At 43.6% G+C, this 13118-nt stretch overlaps 1 protein-coding gene across 4 annotated transcripts in view; it reads right to left on the bottom strand.

Moving 5' to 3' along the window:
* LOC105203576 overlaps nt 1-13118 on the bottom strand; it is a 340742-nt gene that overhangs the window by 148805 nt on the left and 178819 nt on the right. For all 4 annotated transcript variants that reach the window (XM_039447253.1, XM_039447256.1, XM_039447254.1 and 1 more), the window contains one exon: nt 183-320. In XM_039447253.1, the coding sequence (XP_039303187.1) occupies nt 183-320 (138 nt within the window). The remainder of the gene's footprint in view (nt 1-182; nt 321-13118) is intronic.

Genomic DNA, 13118 nt, shown 5'->3' with positions numbered 1-13118 from the left:
ACATTTACGTATAACTTTTTGCATCTACCTAATACGTTAAAAATCTCTCTCGGTCATCGGTCAATTACGGAGCGTCGTTTATTTTCGACGAGAATTTCTGTTTTTCCCCCAAGAGATATTTTCGTGATATTTTCATCTCGAATGGAAATCAATTAATGATTATAAAAATATAGATGACTCACCAGTATCGTTGTCTCCTGGAACCCCGAGACTGTCGCTATTGTCATTGATAAAGGCCTCCGCCGTTGACGTGAAGGTTTGAGGTGATAGCGTGAGGTCCGGCCCGCTCTCACTATCGAATAGCTCTAAGTTCCCATTTCCTGAAACACGAAAATAAAATTGTCAACGTTAGTATTATGTCTCGCATCATGTACAGCAACACATTTAAATCATAAAAAAGATTAATTAATTTTACTTATAAATCTAAACGCAACATATAAAATTAATAACTTACAATTAATTAATTAGCCAATAACTAGATAACTAGATGGAATTCTTCATTTATCTAAGAATACCATTAAAAGATAACTTATTTGATTAACGTACTAACGATGTAAAAAATCTGTCAACATGCCACGCACATCTTAGGATCATCTAAATTTGTAGGAAAATGACGATAACGCAGATTTCAAGAATAAAACACACATGCAATTCGGAGAACGCGACTGACTGTCCGCTTAAAATCTCTTTCGACGCCGACTTCGATTCGTCTCAATGTCAGCTTACGCAATGTTGAGATTGACAGGTGATCGGCGTTGACAAACGAACAAGATTCTTCGCGTGCTAAAAGGATGTACCACGAAACTAATTTTATAAGCGAATTACGTTCCTGCATAGCATTCTGAATTATTTCGCGATATATTCGTCTGTTGACAGAAATACTTCCATCTCTCTTTTTAGATACTTTTACGACACTTATTTTTAAAACTCGCGTTACCGATATAAAAGTTTCTAAAGAAATTACAAATTAGGAACAATTGTTATAAAAATGTAATACACGATTAAATCGAATTACGGAGCTCATATTAACAAATATTACAAACGGTAATCACTATACAGTTATTACGAGTACAAACCTATTATTTAAAAGAGAAACATAAAAGATGTATACACGTATTTTTATTTTCGTCGTATCAAAGCGACGGGCGTCTTATTTACGAATGCGTTTCGCAGTAATTTCGACCGTTAAAAGTGAATAGGTATTTTTAATACCCATTGACAACATTTTTACCACTATTACGAACACGCGACAAAATTATTCGCTACGGACGAGAATTTCCCAGCTGCACAAGAGCAGCGTAGCTTGCATATCTTTCGCATATCTCGCTGCTACATGGCAACAACACTGTAGCACACTTGAAAGATCTCGCAGACGGTAGAGATCTCTCGAGACTACGGATGGTTTTCGCGATACAACGAGAACGGCTGCGCATCAAACTTTATGCATTTTAGGATATCAGACATCCCACTTACATTGAGTGTATTTCGTTCTGTAATTAATAATATTCCGACCGAAACAGCATTGAATTGCGCAGGATTCTCGTAATAATTATTAAGAATAACAGCTGTTTAGATTTCTAGCCGATATAAGTTCATAAAAGAAAATTTACAAACTTTCCAAAGAAAGCGATAGATGAGAAAGCTTCTCTATCAAAATACGACATATGAAACTTGCATAGATCTTCATTTATAGCAAAGTTTATGCGAACGTCGTGTATCCACTGCGGAGAATAACAAACGAGGTAAATAAAGCAAAGAATACTTTGACCTAAAAAAAAAATCTTGAAAAACAACCGAAATCGATAAAAAGATACGCCTTCGCATTCGATGCGATAAGAAATCGAGGATTAACCCCGTGGTTAGGGATGGCCACGATTTTTACGACTTATTAAAATTCAAAGAGCGCGTTCAGCGGGCGCGTGACGGCGCAAAAGGAGTGCTGGTGCGCGATGCGGTGCGGCGCGTTGCCGGCGTCTTCATCTGCGTCGATTTCTCTCCGTCCGATTCGTGCCGACGTGGCAAGTGCGGCGACGTTACGACACACACTCGAAGCGGCGCTGCACACGACGAATGGCTCCGTACCCGTAAATATTTGACGACAATTTGATCTGTACGAGTCGGGACTTAAATCCCCCCCGAGGATACGGACGAAAGCGGCTTACGGAAGCTCCGTCGTTCGTGGCTTTCGACCCGTCCTCCTCTCATCATCGGGCTTACACGTCTCGGAGACTCGCGGAAAATATATATCGCGAATATCGATAGACAACACGGGTGTTGTATCGCGCGAGTAACATTGTCCGAGTTGCTCTGCCAATGTATATCTATATCCTAATAAGCCTCAATAATAACGCAAAATCGCATTCTCCCGGATCAGTCAATTGACGTTGCAGTCAATAGAACACCAATAACAATAGTTAGTATTGCGGCCAAATATCGTTTTCTGCTGCAACCGATCAGATTCAGGCTTTATACCGATAGATATATTTTGTACGCGTCAATAATAATATTGACACGCATTAACCCTGGTATAACAGTGTTATAGCATTACATAATAACAGAACGACGCTGTCATAATACGCTACATGCAATTGTTTGCTTGTTGTTAAGCTAAAACGATAAATTGTTTCTTAGACGAAATATTCTCTCTCCCAGAAATATATATATTGGTTCGAGATATAAAGATGGAACCGAAAAAGAGGGGAGAGGAGAGTGTCTCGCCATTACACGACGCGCGGTCAATAAAGGTTGCGTTTATTGCATCCAAAGCGGCACTCGTTTGTCCCTAACATTAATACGATTTGTTCCCGGTGCATTTTACTCCCCCCAGGAGACAGATTAACTCGCTCGAAGGGAGACAAGGAGGACATTCCGATAGCATGTTCGGCCGCGTCGCGCGCGTGCCTAGGCTCTTCGTTTCCGCTCCCTCGTTCTCCACTTACGTCGTTAAAGTGCGCATCCGACTGCATCGCGGGGAACGGGGCCATGCCAGGAGAGACCGAGGGAGAGACGACAGAGGGAGAGAAAGCGCATTAACATACCTGCAATATGCATGCGAGGTGGTGCACTCGTCCGATTCGACGTTGCTGCGCGTGCGGGGGCTTACACAGGAATATTCGCGTTAATTCAAAGCGATGGTATGCGCCCGCCGCGGATTAATATATTCCGGATTATCCGTCTGTGTTTGCGTTAATGCTCGCGCCGTTGGGTTAGTTAAATATGTAAATATAAGCGGCGTGCGCGCAGCCACGCCGGACGTTACCCCTGGTTACAACGTCGACGTGCGACGGAATGACGAATAAGGTTGATAGCAACCGGTGCTTCGTGAAAAATACACGACGTGGCGAAGGATCGGATATCGATGCGAATTATATATTAAAAGTCCCGCGTATATTCTCCGTCAAAAATACCACCTACGAGAAATGAAAAACTGCCAACTTCTTTTTTTTTTGCGATTCAAATACCGCGCGCCGGAGAGTGAAAACACTCGCGAAATTTTTAACTAGATACCCGAGGCAGCATATTCTTGGGCTCATTCTTTCAAATAATGTATGCTAAAATGCGCGATTCAGATGGTTTAAAATTTGGTATGTCAATATGATCTCCATGGAACGAAACAGGAACGCAGCGCGGGTGCGCGCGATGCTCGCGTTACAGTTTCGAATTAAATTTTTCTTCCCTTTCGCACACGTATTAATCATCGTAGCGATACATTTATCTTCGAAGAACGAGAGTATTAAGCCTTCTGTAAGTAATAAAGGAAGGATTACGCGGTACGTAATGGAAAATGTCGGTTGCGCAACGTCTTTCGGGGGAAAGCGGTAACAAAAGAAAACTGCAATTCTCTCGCCGCTATTATTAACATCAACCCAGCGCCCAATGTTGCTCGCATCAGAGTAATATTCATTACGAATACATTTCGCAGTTAACGTGTAATTCGCTTGGAGCAATTCTCATGATTAACTCAAGTTACATTTAAATGTCGAGGAAGATAACCACGTGTTACGTTATGTCCTATAAAAAATTCTTTGCTATTCCATAGAACACGGAAATAACAAAGAAATTTATTTAACCAAAGCTGGCGCTAAACGACGTTATTGCAGTCCGGAGTAAGAGCAATTCGCGCGTGGTGAAAAAGCGGCGGAACGAAAAGAAGAAGCTGCGCGACGTTGATCGTTGCCCGCGAGAGAAAGGGGACAAAAGGAAAGAACGAGAAGGGTTTTAGAGCGCGGGGGAGGGTTGGAAACCCTCGGGCGGCGCAACCGGGTTTATTCACAGCGCGCGCGAACGAACCCGACGAAGCCCAGATATTAATTTTCTCGATGTATATGGATGAGTACTGACTAGGCCACAGGTTGCGGGGGATGCGGATGGAAGACGGACAAAGGTGGAGGACTGGTGGCAAGAGGAAGGAAGCAGCGACGGTGATGGTGGACGTACCTGCGTAACGACGAGCGCAGAGAGGGCAGAACGAGGGGACGGGGAATGATGCGGCTGTGCACCACCGCCGTCGCCGCCGCCGGGAGGTGTTCGTTCAGAACGGCGAAGGGTGGCTAAATTGCTATCGATCTTCCAGCCACGTAAATATCGTTTACCTTGCAGCACCCATCTCTCGAGCCTTTCGCATTCATCCCCGCTCCCCCTCCGCTCTCGCATGTTCAGCTTCGCGTTCCCATCTGCCTCCCCCGCCCCTCCCCCACACTGTCGACGCATTACGCGAATATGCGTTATCAGTTTGATGGAGATCCCCGGCTTTTCGTATCACCGATTCTGATAGCTCGACCGGTCGATCGGTTAATCCCTCGCGTTCGCGTATCTTCCAGCGTGCCAAAATTCGGCGCCGGTATCGGGTCGAGCGTTTTTAATGCTCGATTCTCGCATCACTGCGAAAGTCTCGCGCCAATTCGACACGTTGCACCTCGTACATGTAAATGTATCGAACGTTGAATGATAGAATATTTTCTGACAAATATACGGGAAAGAGAGAAATATTGGGAAAGGAGATGTAATCGTTTAATAACTGCTTGAAAAATAATTATGAAATAATACGCGAAAAATATTACTTTTTTTTTTAGTCGAGTTTTTCGCTAATGACACGAATTGAAATAATAATTGCAAAATGATGCCACTCAAGAGCGCACGAAATTGGTGTACGGTAACGCCGAGTGCACGCATCTATCCAACGACCGCCTCTGGTTTTCGTCCGCCCCCGCTGCAGGATATAATTTCATTAAAAGCATCATATTTCAGCGTTCGGTAAATAGAACCGCTTATTTTACGGTAGACATAAACGCGCTCGTTTATCGTGCGGATCAGCCGAAACAGCGTTTCGGTATCGTATCGAAATTGCGCGCGTGAATGCGGATGCGAACGCACTCCGGGTGATACCCGAGTTCTTGCAAATTTTATCCCGCTATGAAAGAGAGCGGAAAAAAAAGAGTGGAATGCGTTTAATTATAAGCGACGCCGGCTCCTCTCGCGTTTATTCGCGCCCGTAATTACTCGTCGCGCCGATCCCCATTTGCGCGAATTTGCGGAATTCGATGTAATCATCGATTCGACGGGGATCCGAGAATAATTAATGAAAACTCGGTATTCGACAAGCCGGTTGCGAATTAGGGAATGCGTTCTTCCCGTCGATTAAACGCAGAAGATTGTAAAAGGATCCGCATTGTCGGCCGTTCTCCCAGCGATGACCGGCGTCCACACGATTTAACGGCGAACGTTCACAATGCGAAACAGTGCAAAAATTCAATGACAATTTTTAGTACTGAAATACATTCCTCTCTATTCAGACAAGTATTGAAAAAGAATTTCGCAAAATTATCGAAACCGCAGGAAGCTTCTTCTTCTTCTTCTTACTTATCGCGTCGAAGCAGCTGCACCGCGCGCGATATATAGTATGTCGCGTATTTGTTCTCCGTAGCTCTTCTCGAAATTTAATCGAAAATCGAAGGACACACGGCGCGCGTTATCGGCTCGCACAGTCTTGAAACAACAGCGCTTGTGTGTCAAGTTTAAAGCTCGTTTTATCAGCGTTCGCGCATTTTTTTTCCGCACGTGTCGTTCTCGCGCGGCCGATATCCGACGAACCAAAAGGGGATGACGAAGGGTCATCCCTGACGCGCGCGAAATCGCGCCAACCGCGAAGGTTACCACCGAGGGCGCAGCCGTACAGCGCGTAGGATATGCAAATTGTATTAAGTCTCCCGCGGCCGTTGGTGGCGGTCGTATCTTCTGTATCGCAGTCGCCCGAGAGTGGTATTACGAAACTTAAGCCGTAGCGCACAAGTGTCGCGTTACGAGTCCGACCCCGGGAGCACGGCTCCGGCATCCTCTCTCCGCCTTTGTGCGACCTAAGCCGGCGCCATTATCTTGGCCGTATCCTCGGTCCCCCCCCCCTCTCTCTCTCTCTCTCTTTCACGCTGTCTCTTTCCCTAGAATTTAAACTTAGCACCCCTTTGCACATCCCCGTCATGGCAACCACGAAATCTCCACGAAATCCTTCTCGACTATACCGTCGATCCCCGATGGTCTCTGTCTTTACAGCGCTCTTCCTCGTCACGCGAGCAAGTTCGCCGCTTAATTAACCCTCGCACGGCTAAAGCGACCACTATTTATATATCGCGGCGAAAATGCCGACACTGTTCTTCGTTTCCCGTGTGAATATAATTATAGAACGTACGCGCCGGTAGCTAAGATTGCGCGAAAAACGATTATCTGTTTTACACATATAAATGTGTAAGTAGAATTATAAGATAAGCCTATAATTATAATTTAGCGTTTAGTTACGCGAGTACTAACAATAAGCTAAAACAAATCGATCTACTATCATGTATTATGATGCGTTCGCGAGTTACTCAACTTAATATCTTTTTCGATCGTAACGTCAGGATTCCCGGTACGAAGCAATTTCCGATCCGACTCGCCTTCACAAAAGCAGAGCTAATCATCGCAGACACGCGCACCGGTAATCACGTTCACGGTCCAATAATCATACCGTTATAATTAACGCGCCGCAATTAAGGCGGTTTCGTAGGACGGATGACAATCGAGCCGTGATTGTCGATTAAACATTTTCGCATCGATGCAGCGACACAATTTCCGAGGCTGCGCGACGCCAGCCTCCACCCCGGACGACCGTCCTTCTCTCGCGAAGGGTTGGCTCGTTAGTTCGCGCGGCGCGCGGGGTCTAAAAGCGCCTTTTAACATCCTCCATCTACGCGCCGTCGGATTTCGCACCGGCAGAACTCACGGAGCCAATTTTCGAGCTCGAGCGACCGTGAAACGTATTCAGATTCTGTGCGAGCGCTGTACGTACCTCGAAATGGACAATGTGCTATTTCTTTTCGTTGACAGTTATCGGTAGCTTATTGCACTCCATTTTTAACGCAAAAAATGCAATTACGAATTGTGCGATTATTAATATTTTTAAATGTGTGTGTGTGTGTGTGTGTGTGTGTGTGTGTGTGTGTGTGTGTGTGTGTGTGTGTGTGTCGCCCCAGTATATTATGTATTTCAATATATTTGCAAAAGTCCTATTTTTTTTCAGATTCTCTCTTTCTAATAAAAATTTAAATAGTTAGAACGACATTGTTAATATTGAATCGCTTCTCAAATGATACTCTTACGAGTTTGCAAAAGTTGCAAAAAGTTTAGAGGATACGCGATCGCAATATATGCATAATTGATTCACATATTAAACATTCATTGAACGGGCTCTCCAGACGAAGTCTGAACGATTCACAGAGAGTCGCGGTCTGACATCGATCGTTTATGAAAGCCGGCCGAAGGCGTTCAATGATATCGTTGCCAATCGCTAACGAGTGCTACAGTATAATAACATTTTTCGCACCTCGGAGCGCGCAAATGGCATTTCGGTAATTAAACGCACGCGCACACGCGGCGGCGATCGCGTTGATGAAGCAATTTTATCGGGCGACCCGCATTTCTATACCGTTGACGCAACGATAGAGAAAGGGGGAGCCAACGAGAGAGAGAGAGAGAGAGAGAGAGAGAGAGAGAGAGAGAGAGAGAACAGTGGAAAGATCGAAAAAACGAGTGGGGCCAACGAGATGATAGAGCTCCTACCAAACTAGCAAATTGGGGAAGTAAATCGTGCGGGATACCCCACAGCCCGTTAGCCGCGTACACGTGTATGGCGGCAGGTGGATGAAACATATGTAGGTGTACTCGTGGCACGTGTATGTGTGTGTATATGTGTGTTTGCGCAAAGAGAGACGGAGGCGGAGGAAATCCGTAACGAACTTCGCGCAATAAGAATTGCAAGTAACGCGCGGCCGCTGGTATTATTTCGGTAGCGAAGTCAATTTGCAATCAGCGGTGCAGCCGTTTCTCCCCTCGTTTCGTCTTCCTCCCCCCCCCCTCTCCTTGCCCATCCACTATCTCGTGCCAACGAAGAAAGAAGGGTACACCCTGTATTTACCATAATGCGATAAGAGGCGAAGGGTACCGTACATTTAAATGAGTCTGGGTTTTCTCTCCCTGCGTCAGGATCTTTTTCCTCGTCCTTTCTCTCTCTCCGGGCACTTCCTTATTTCCTTAAACAGTTGCCAGCCGCGCAAAATCCCTGTAAAACTCGGAGAAAAGTGGATTTTCCTACTCCCCGAAATTGCTTGCGAATGTGTTCATTCGAATGCGACTAATGAGGACTTCAGAAACGTAATCCTGTTCTGCACTTCTCGCCGATATGCAAGTTCGTGAAGGATTACCGAAAATACACACAGAAAAATATCATTTTCGTGTTATCTAAGAAAAACCATTACTCAATTTTTAATTTTTTTCTTTTAAGCAACGATTATCTTTGCAAAGAATATTTTCTTGACAATAATTTAAAAATGTGCTCATCATTTGATTGAAGTAAGTATATATATTTCATACAAGTTCATACATCCGCAAATCCATCATAAGTTCATCCTAAAATATCAAATTTATTCAAAATATATTCTGAATCCTAGTAATTTAACTTCGAACAAGAATATTTCTTTCTCTACAGAAAGAATGATTCTTTTTCTAAAAAGGAATGTCTTTTTTATATAACAATAGATTTTTCTAAAATTGGCGATGACTTATATTTTAAGATAATTATTCAAGAAAATATTCTTTGTTAACGATAATCGTTACTGAAAGAAAAACATAAATTAAGTAAACTTTCTTGTTAAATAACTTTTCTTGGAATTTTTTGTGTACATCATGTAGCATATACAAATATAATATTTAAATATTATGACGTACAGGCATCGTCAAAAACTAATTTCTAACTTTTTGAAGATAAAATTCTACTGATACGCCATTCAATGACATTTTACTACGGCCAGCTAAGAAAAAATTTACAAGGTGAAAACGAAGAGAGGAAAAATATTTTTACCGCATTCTTTCATCGCCCTCAGACGTCGAAGAGAAATTAAGTGGAACTTACGTTCTCTAAAGCGGATCAGTACACACGTTAAGCCACGTCAGACTGTTTACGAGTGGATCTCTCTTTCGAGAGCGAAAGAAGTTTCGTTAAAGATTCCGTCTGTCAACTTCGCTTACTATAACTCGCTCGGAGCTGTTGAAGCAGCTTTTTTACTTCCTCTTTTTTGACGAACTTTCTCTATCATTTTTTCTGCCTGCTACCGACTCGCAACAGAAAACATTTATTTATCTTAAAGAGTTTTTCTATAAAGTAGAGTTTTTAAAATACAGCTTTCAAAAAATATAATTAACCTAAATTTACAACGTACACAAGAAAAATGTTTTGATACAACAAGTCTATACAAAATGCACTAAAATTACCAATCAGAATTCTAGTTATCGTGATTGAATTATTGATTTTTATAGATACTCAAGAAATTTAACACTTATTGTTAGCAAGCTACATTACGCAACTCCATAACAATTTCAACTGTCTATAAATACTTTAATTGGTTCTTTCTATTTTTCCCCGTAATGTTGATTGAAAAACAAATTAATTTTTATCTTCCCACCTTTTACCTTCTCCCAATAATTTACATTTTAGTGGCGTGTAAAGCACAAGCCATAACAGGTGCACTTAAGCGCGATGTAACGAAATGACCCCGTAGAATAGATCGTAGGTATAGAAAGCACTGCTTAGAAATGGCCACATGCATGCCAAATGTAACTGAGGTATCATAAACGAGCCCATTTAACGAGGTAGGATATGAGCTTGAGGGGGGGATATAAAGTGACGTGGGGAACAGGAGGTGGGTGACCGAATTCGAAGATATTTGAATTCTTGAATGCGGAGAGTCACCCCCACCCCGCCACCCCTGCGACCTCTACGGGTTTGCCTATCGAGATAACTTCGCCATTTGCCTAAAGCGCCTCGCGTTATGAATGCCTCGCGATCGCATGAAAGAAAGTACGCACCTACTTGCCACCTTACGTCCATAAAAATGGGTCATAATTCCGCGATGGTCGCATTTGAATAAATTCAAATCTCGAAAATTTATAAGTTATTCGAATAATAAGTTTAATCACACCCATTTCTAGGATAAGATTTAGACAATAATATAATAATAGTAAAAAATATGCCTTAACGTATCGTCAGAAGAAAGACTTCAATTTAAAATAAAACATCGTGACAAATGCTCCATTTCGAGCAGCAAAATTTGTTTTAGACATATATATAGAGATCGGATTACTCGATATGTATTTTATACTATGTACGATAAAGTATACATATATATGCACAGATTTACGTAGGACAGTGTCAAATTGGCGGCCAAAGTATACATGAGTCGCACATGTACGAACGCATGGATCAAGTCTTTATCGTGACAGCCGGTGGAGCGAGGATGGATAGTAAGGGATGCGAGTCCTCAGAGAGGATTTGAGTGGCCAATTTGTCTGGAGCGATCTACCCATTCTCCTGATAACAACATATCAATGACGATAACGGTGGAGCCCCGTATTCATCCAATCGAATTACTAAAGAGACTCTCTTCTAATGTATTGGCAAGGATACTATACTAGACTTGCGTGCGATCAATAATCTAAAGAAGTTCAATAACATTAACGTAAACGTATTTTTTCCAACGCAAGAAAATTCTTTTATCGTGCAGCTTGCCAAGAGAACGTTTTTACGTCCTACGATTCTGAAAAATGACGTCTCCGGCATTCAAGGCTTTCAAGATATTTCGAAAAGGACGGTGTGCGAGAGAAAGAAAGACTGAGAGAGAAAGAAAGACAATGAGACCTTTGGTCTTTCTTTCTCTTTCAGACGCGCACACTTGTTATTACAAAACGGCATTATCTTGTTATTGCAAAAATGTAATTCTCAGTCGCACAGAATTTCAATTATATCTACGCAAATCTGGGCACATTCACACGCGCGTTCTCGAGGGTCTTTTCCATAATCATCGTTCGCGCGGGAGGACGAGCGTGTCTCGCTGTGCAGCGCGGATCACGCAGGTCTCGCGCCAGTTATGCAACGAGCATTAATTAAATCGAGCAGGTCGTGTAGAAGAGGGAGGGAGTGGCTCGGCATCCCTTTGAGCTTGCGGCAGTCACTATCGCAAATTAAAGTCCGGTTTGGCGCGCGTGAAAATAATTCCGTGCGCTCGCGGACGCGGATTCCGCGCGCTCGGCCGGGTCTCCATTCGGAATATTTATTCGGCGAGCCGGATTTATCGTTTGCCCCCTCATCCCTCCCCGTCCCACCCCCGCCGCCCCTCGGATATGTATGTGTGTCGCTCGGATATCGCATCCTGTATGGGAATGCACGCCCGTGGACACGTACTTGGGATAATCCTCTCGAAAACATCAAAGGATGCCCGAACGCGCCCGATTCTTTCGCAATTTCAACGGCATGCGGCGTAATGCCGTTCTTTGACTCGCTATTCTCGTGAAATGGCGCGCATCATCTTTTGTCCACCGATCTAATGAATTAATTTCGTTGTTGTCTGGAATTTCGTAACTATAATTCTTTGTCAATCTTACGACACAATTCTCCCCTGAATTCTTCGCTGAAAACAATAATCGAATCCCTTTTAATCGCGCTATAAGTTAACGTCGTCTAAAATATTTAAGGGCGCACTTATATAAGCTAGGAATAAATTCGTACGCTAATCGGCAATTTCTCCTCCGTGACAAGATAACTAACGAGACAGCTCACTTATTATACATGTCGTACTCGTCACAGGAAATCGCCGCGTAATAGCCCCGGATATCCATCGCACGATCTCCACATGAACTTTCCCCGTCGTCGTAAAGTCTCGTTAAAATAAATCCGAGATTAAACGTTTGGTGTTCGTAAGCGCGCCGTTCGTTCCGATCTCGGGGAAAAGAGTCGCGGCTAAATAAACGCCGTAACGAGCAGCAGGGCAATGGTAATGACGCGGTGGACTTTATCGCGCCGATGGAGAACCCGTGAATTTTCATTAGGCCGACGTGGCCTGGGAAAGCTCCGGGCGGCGCACTTCCACCTCTCTCTCTCTTCTCTTTTCCCATCGCGTCGCATTCGGACCCCGTCGCCGCGCCGCACCACCCCGTCGCTGCGCCGGGTCGGACTCTTTTTGTCCGATCTCTCGGTCGTCCGCAACCTCGGTACACTTAATCAACTCTCGTTACGGTCTAATGGCTTAATACCGTGCAGATAGCTTTGTCCGCGGATACATGAGAATCTCCTGGCCGCGGGTTAATACAAATTTAAACCGCGACGACGCTCTCTTTATCGGGAGTTCAAATCAGACGGAACGGGATTTCCAACTTGTTCTCCTACTGCCGCGACTACCGCCGTAGTTGTCCAACGAGCTCGGTTGCTCGGCGCTTGCTGCAGCTAAACTTGTCGTCTAACAATCCACGCAATGGAATCTCGATAATTGGCTCAGCGCGATACCCGCTTGCTCACCTTGCAGTAACGTAAATCCCCATGTTGCTAATAAAATATCATTATTTGCGAGCCCTACTTAACAAAATTCGTCATTAAAAAGATATCAAGTCAGAGGATAGAGATTCAGATATTTCTATTCTAGGAGAGAAAGAGAAAAAAAAACAGTGAAACTTCTAACTCAATTATGAAAGTCTATTGAAACATATTTGGATATGCCGGAATGCATAATACGCGTTCTAGCGTAGAAATATCGTTCTACCTCATT

This window comes from Solenopsis invicta, chromosome 3 (genome assembly GCF_016802725.1).
Source record: "Solenopsis invicta isolate M01_SB chromosome 3, UNIL_Sinv_3.0, whole genome shotgun sequence".
NCBI classification, from domain to species: Eukaryota; Metazoa; Arthropoda; class Insecta; order Hymenoptera; family Formicidae; genus Solenopsis; species Solenopsis invicta.
The sequence above is the reverse complement of the archived record's forward strand: the minus strand, read 5'-3'. Positions and strand labels throughout refer to the sequence as shown.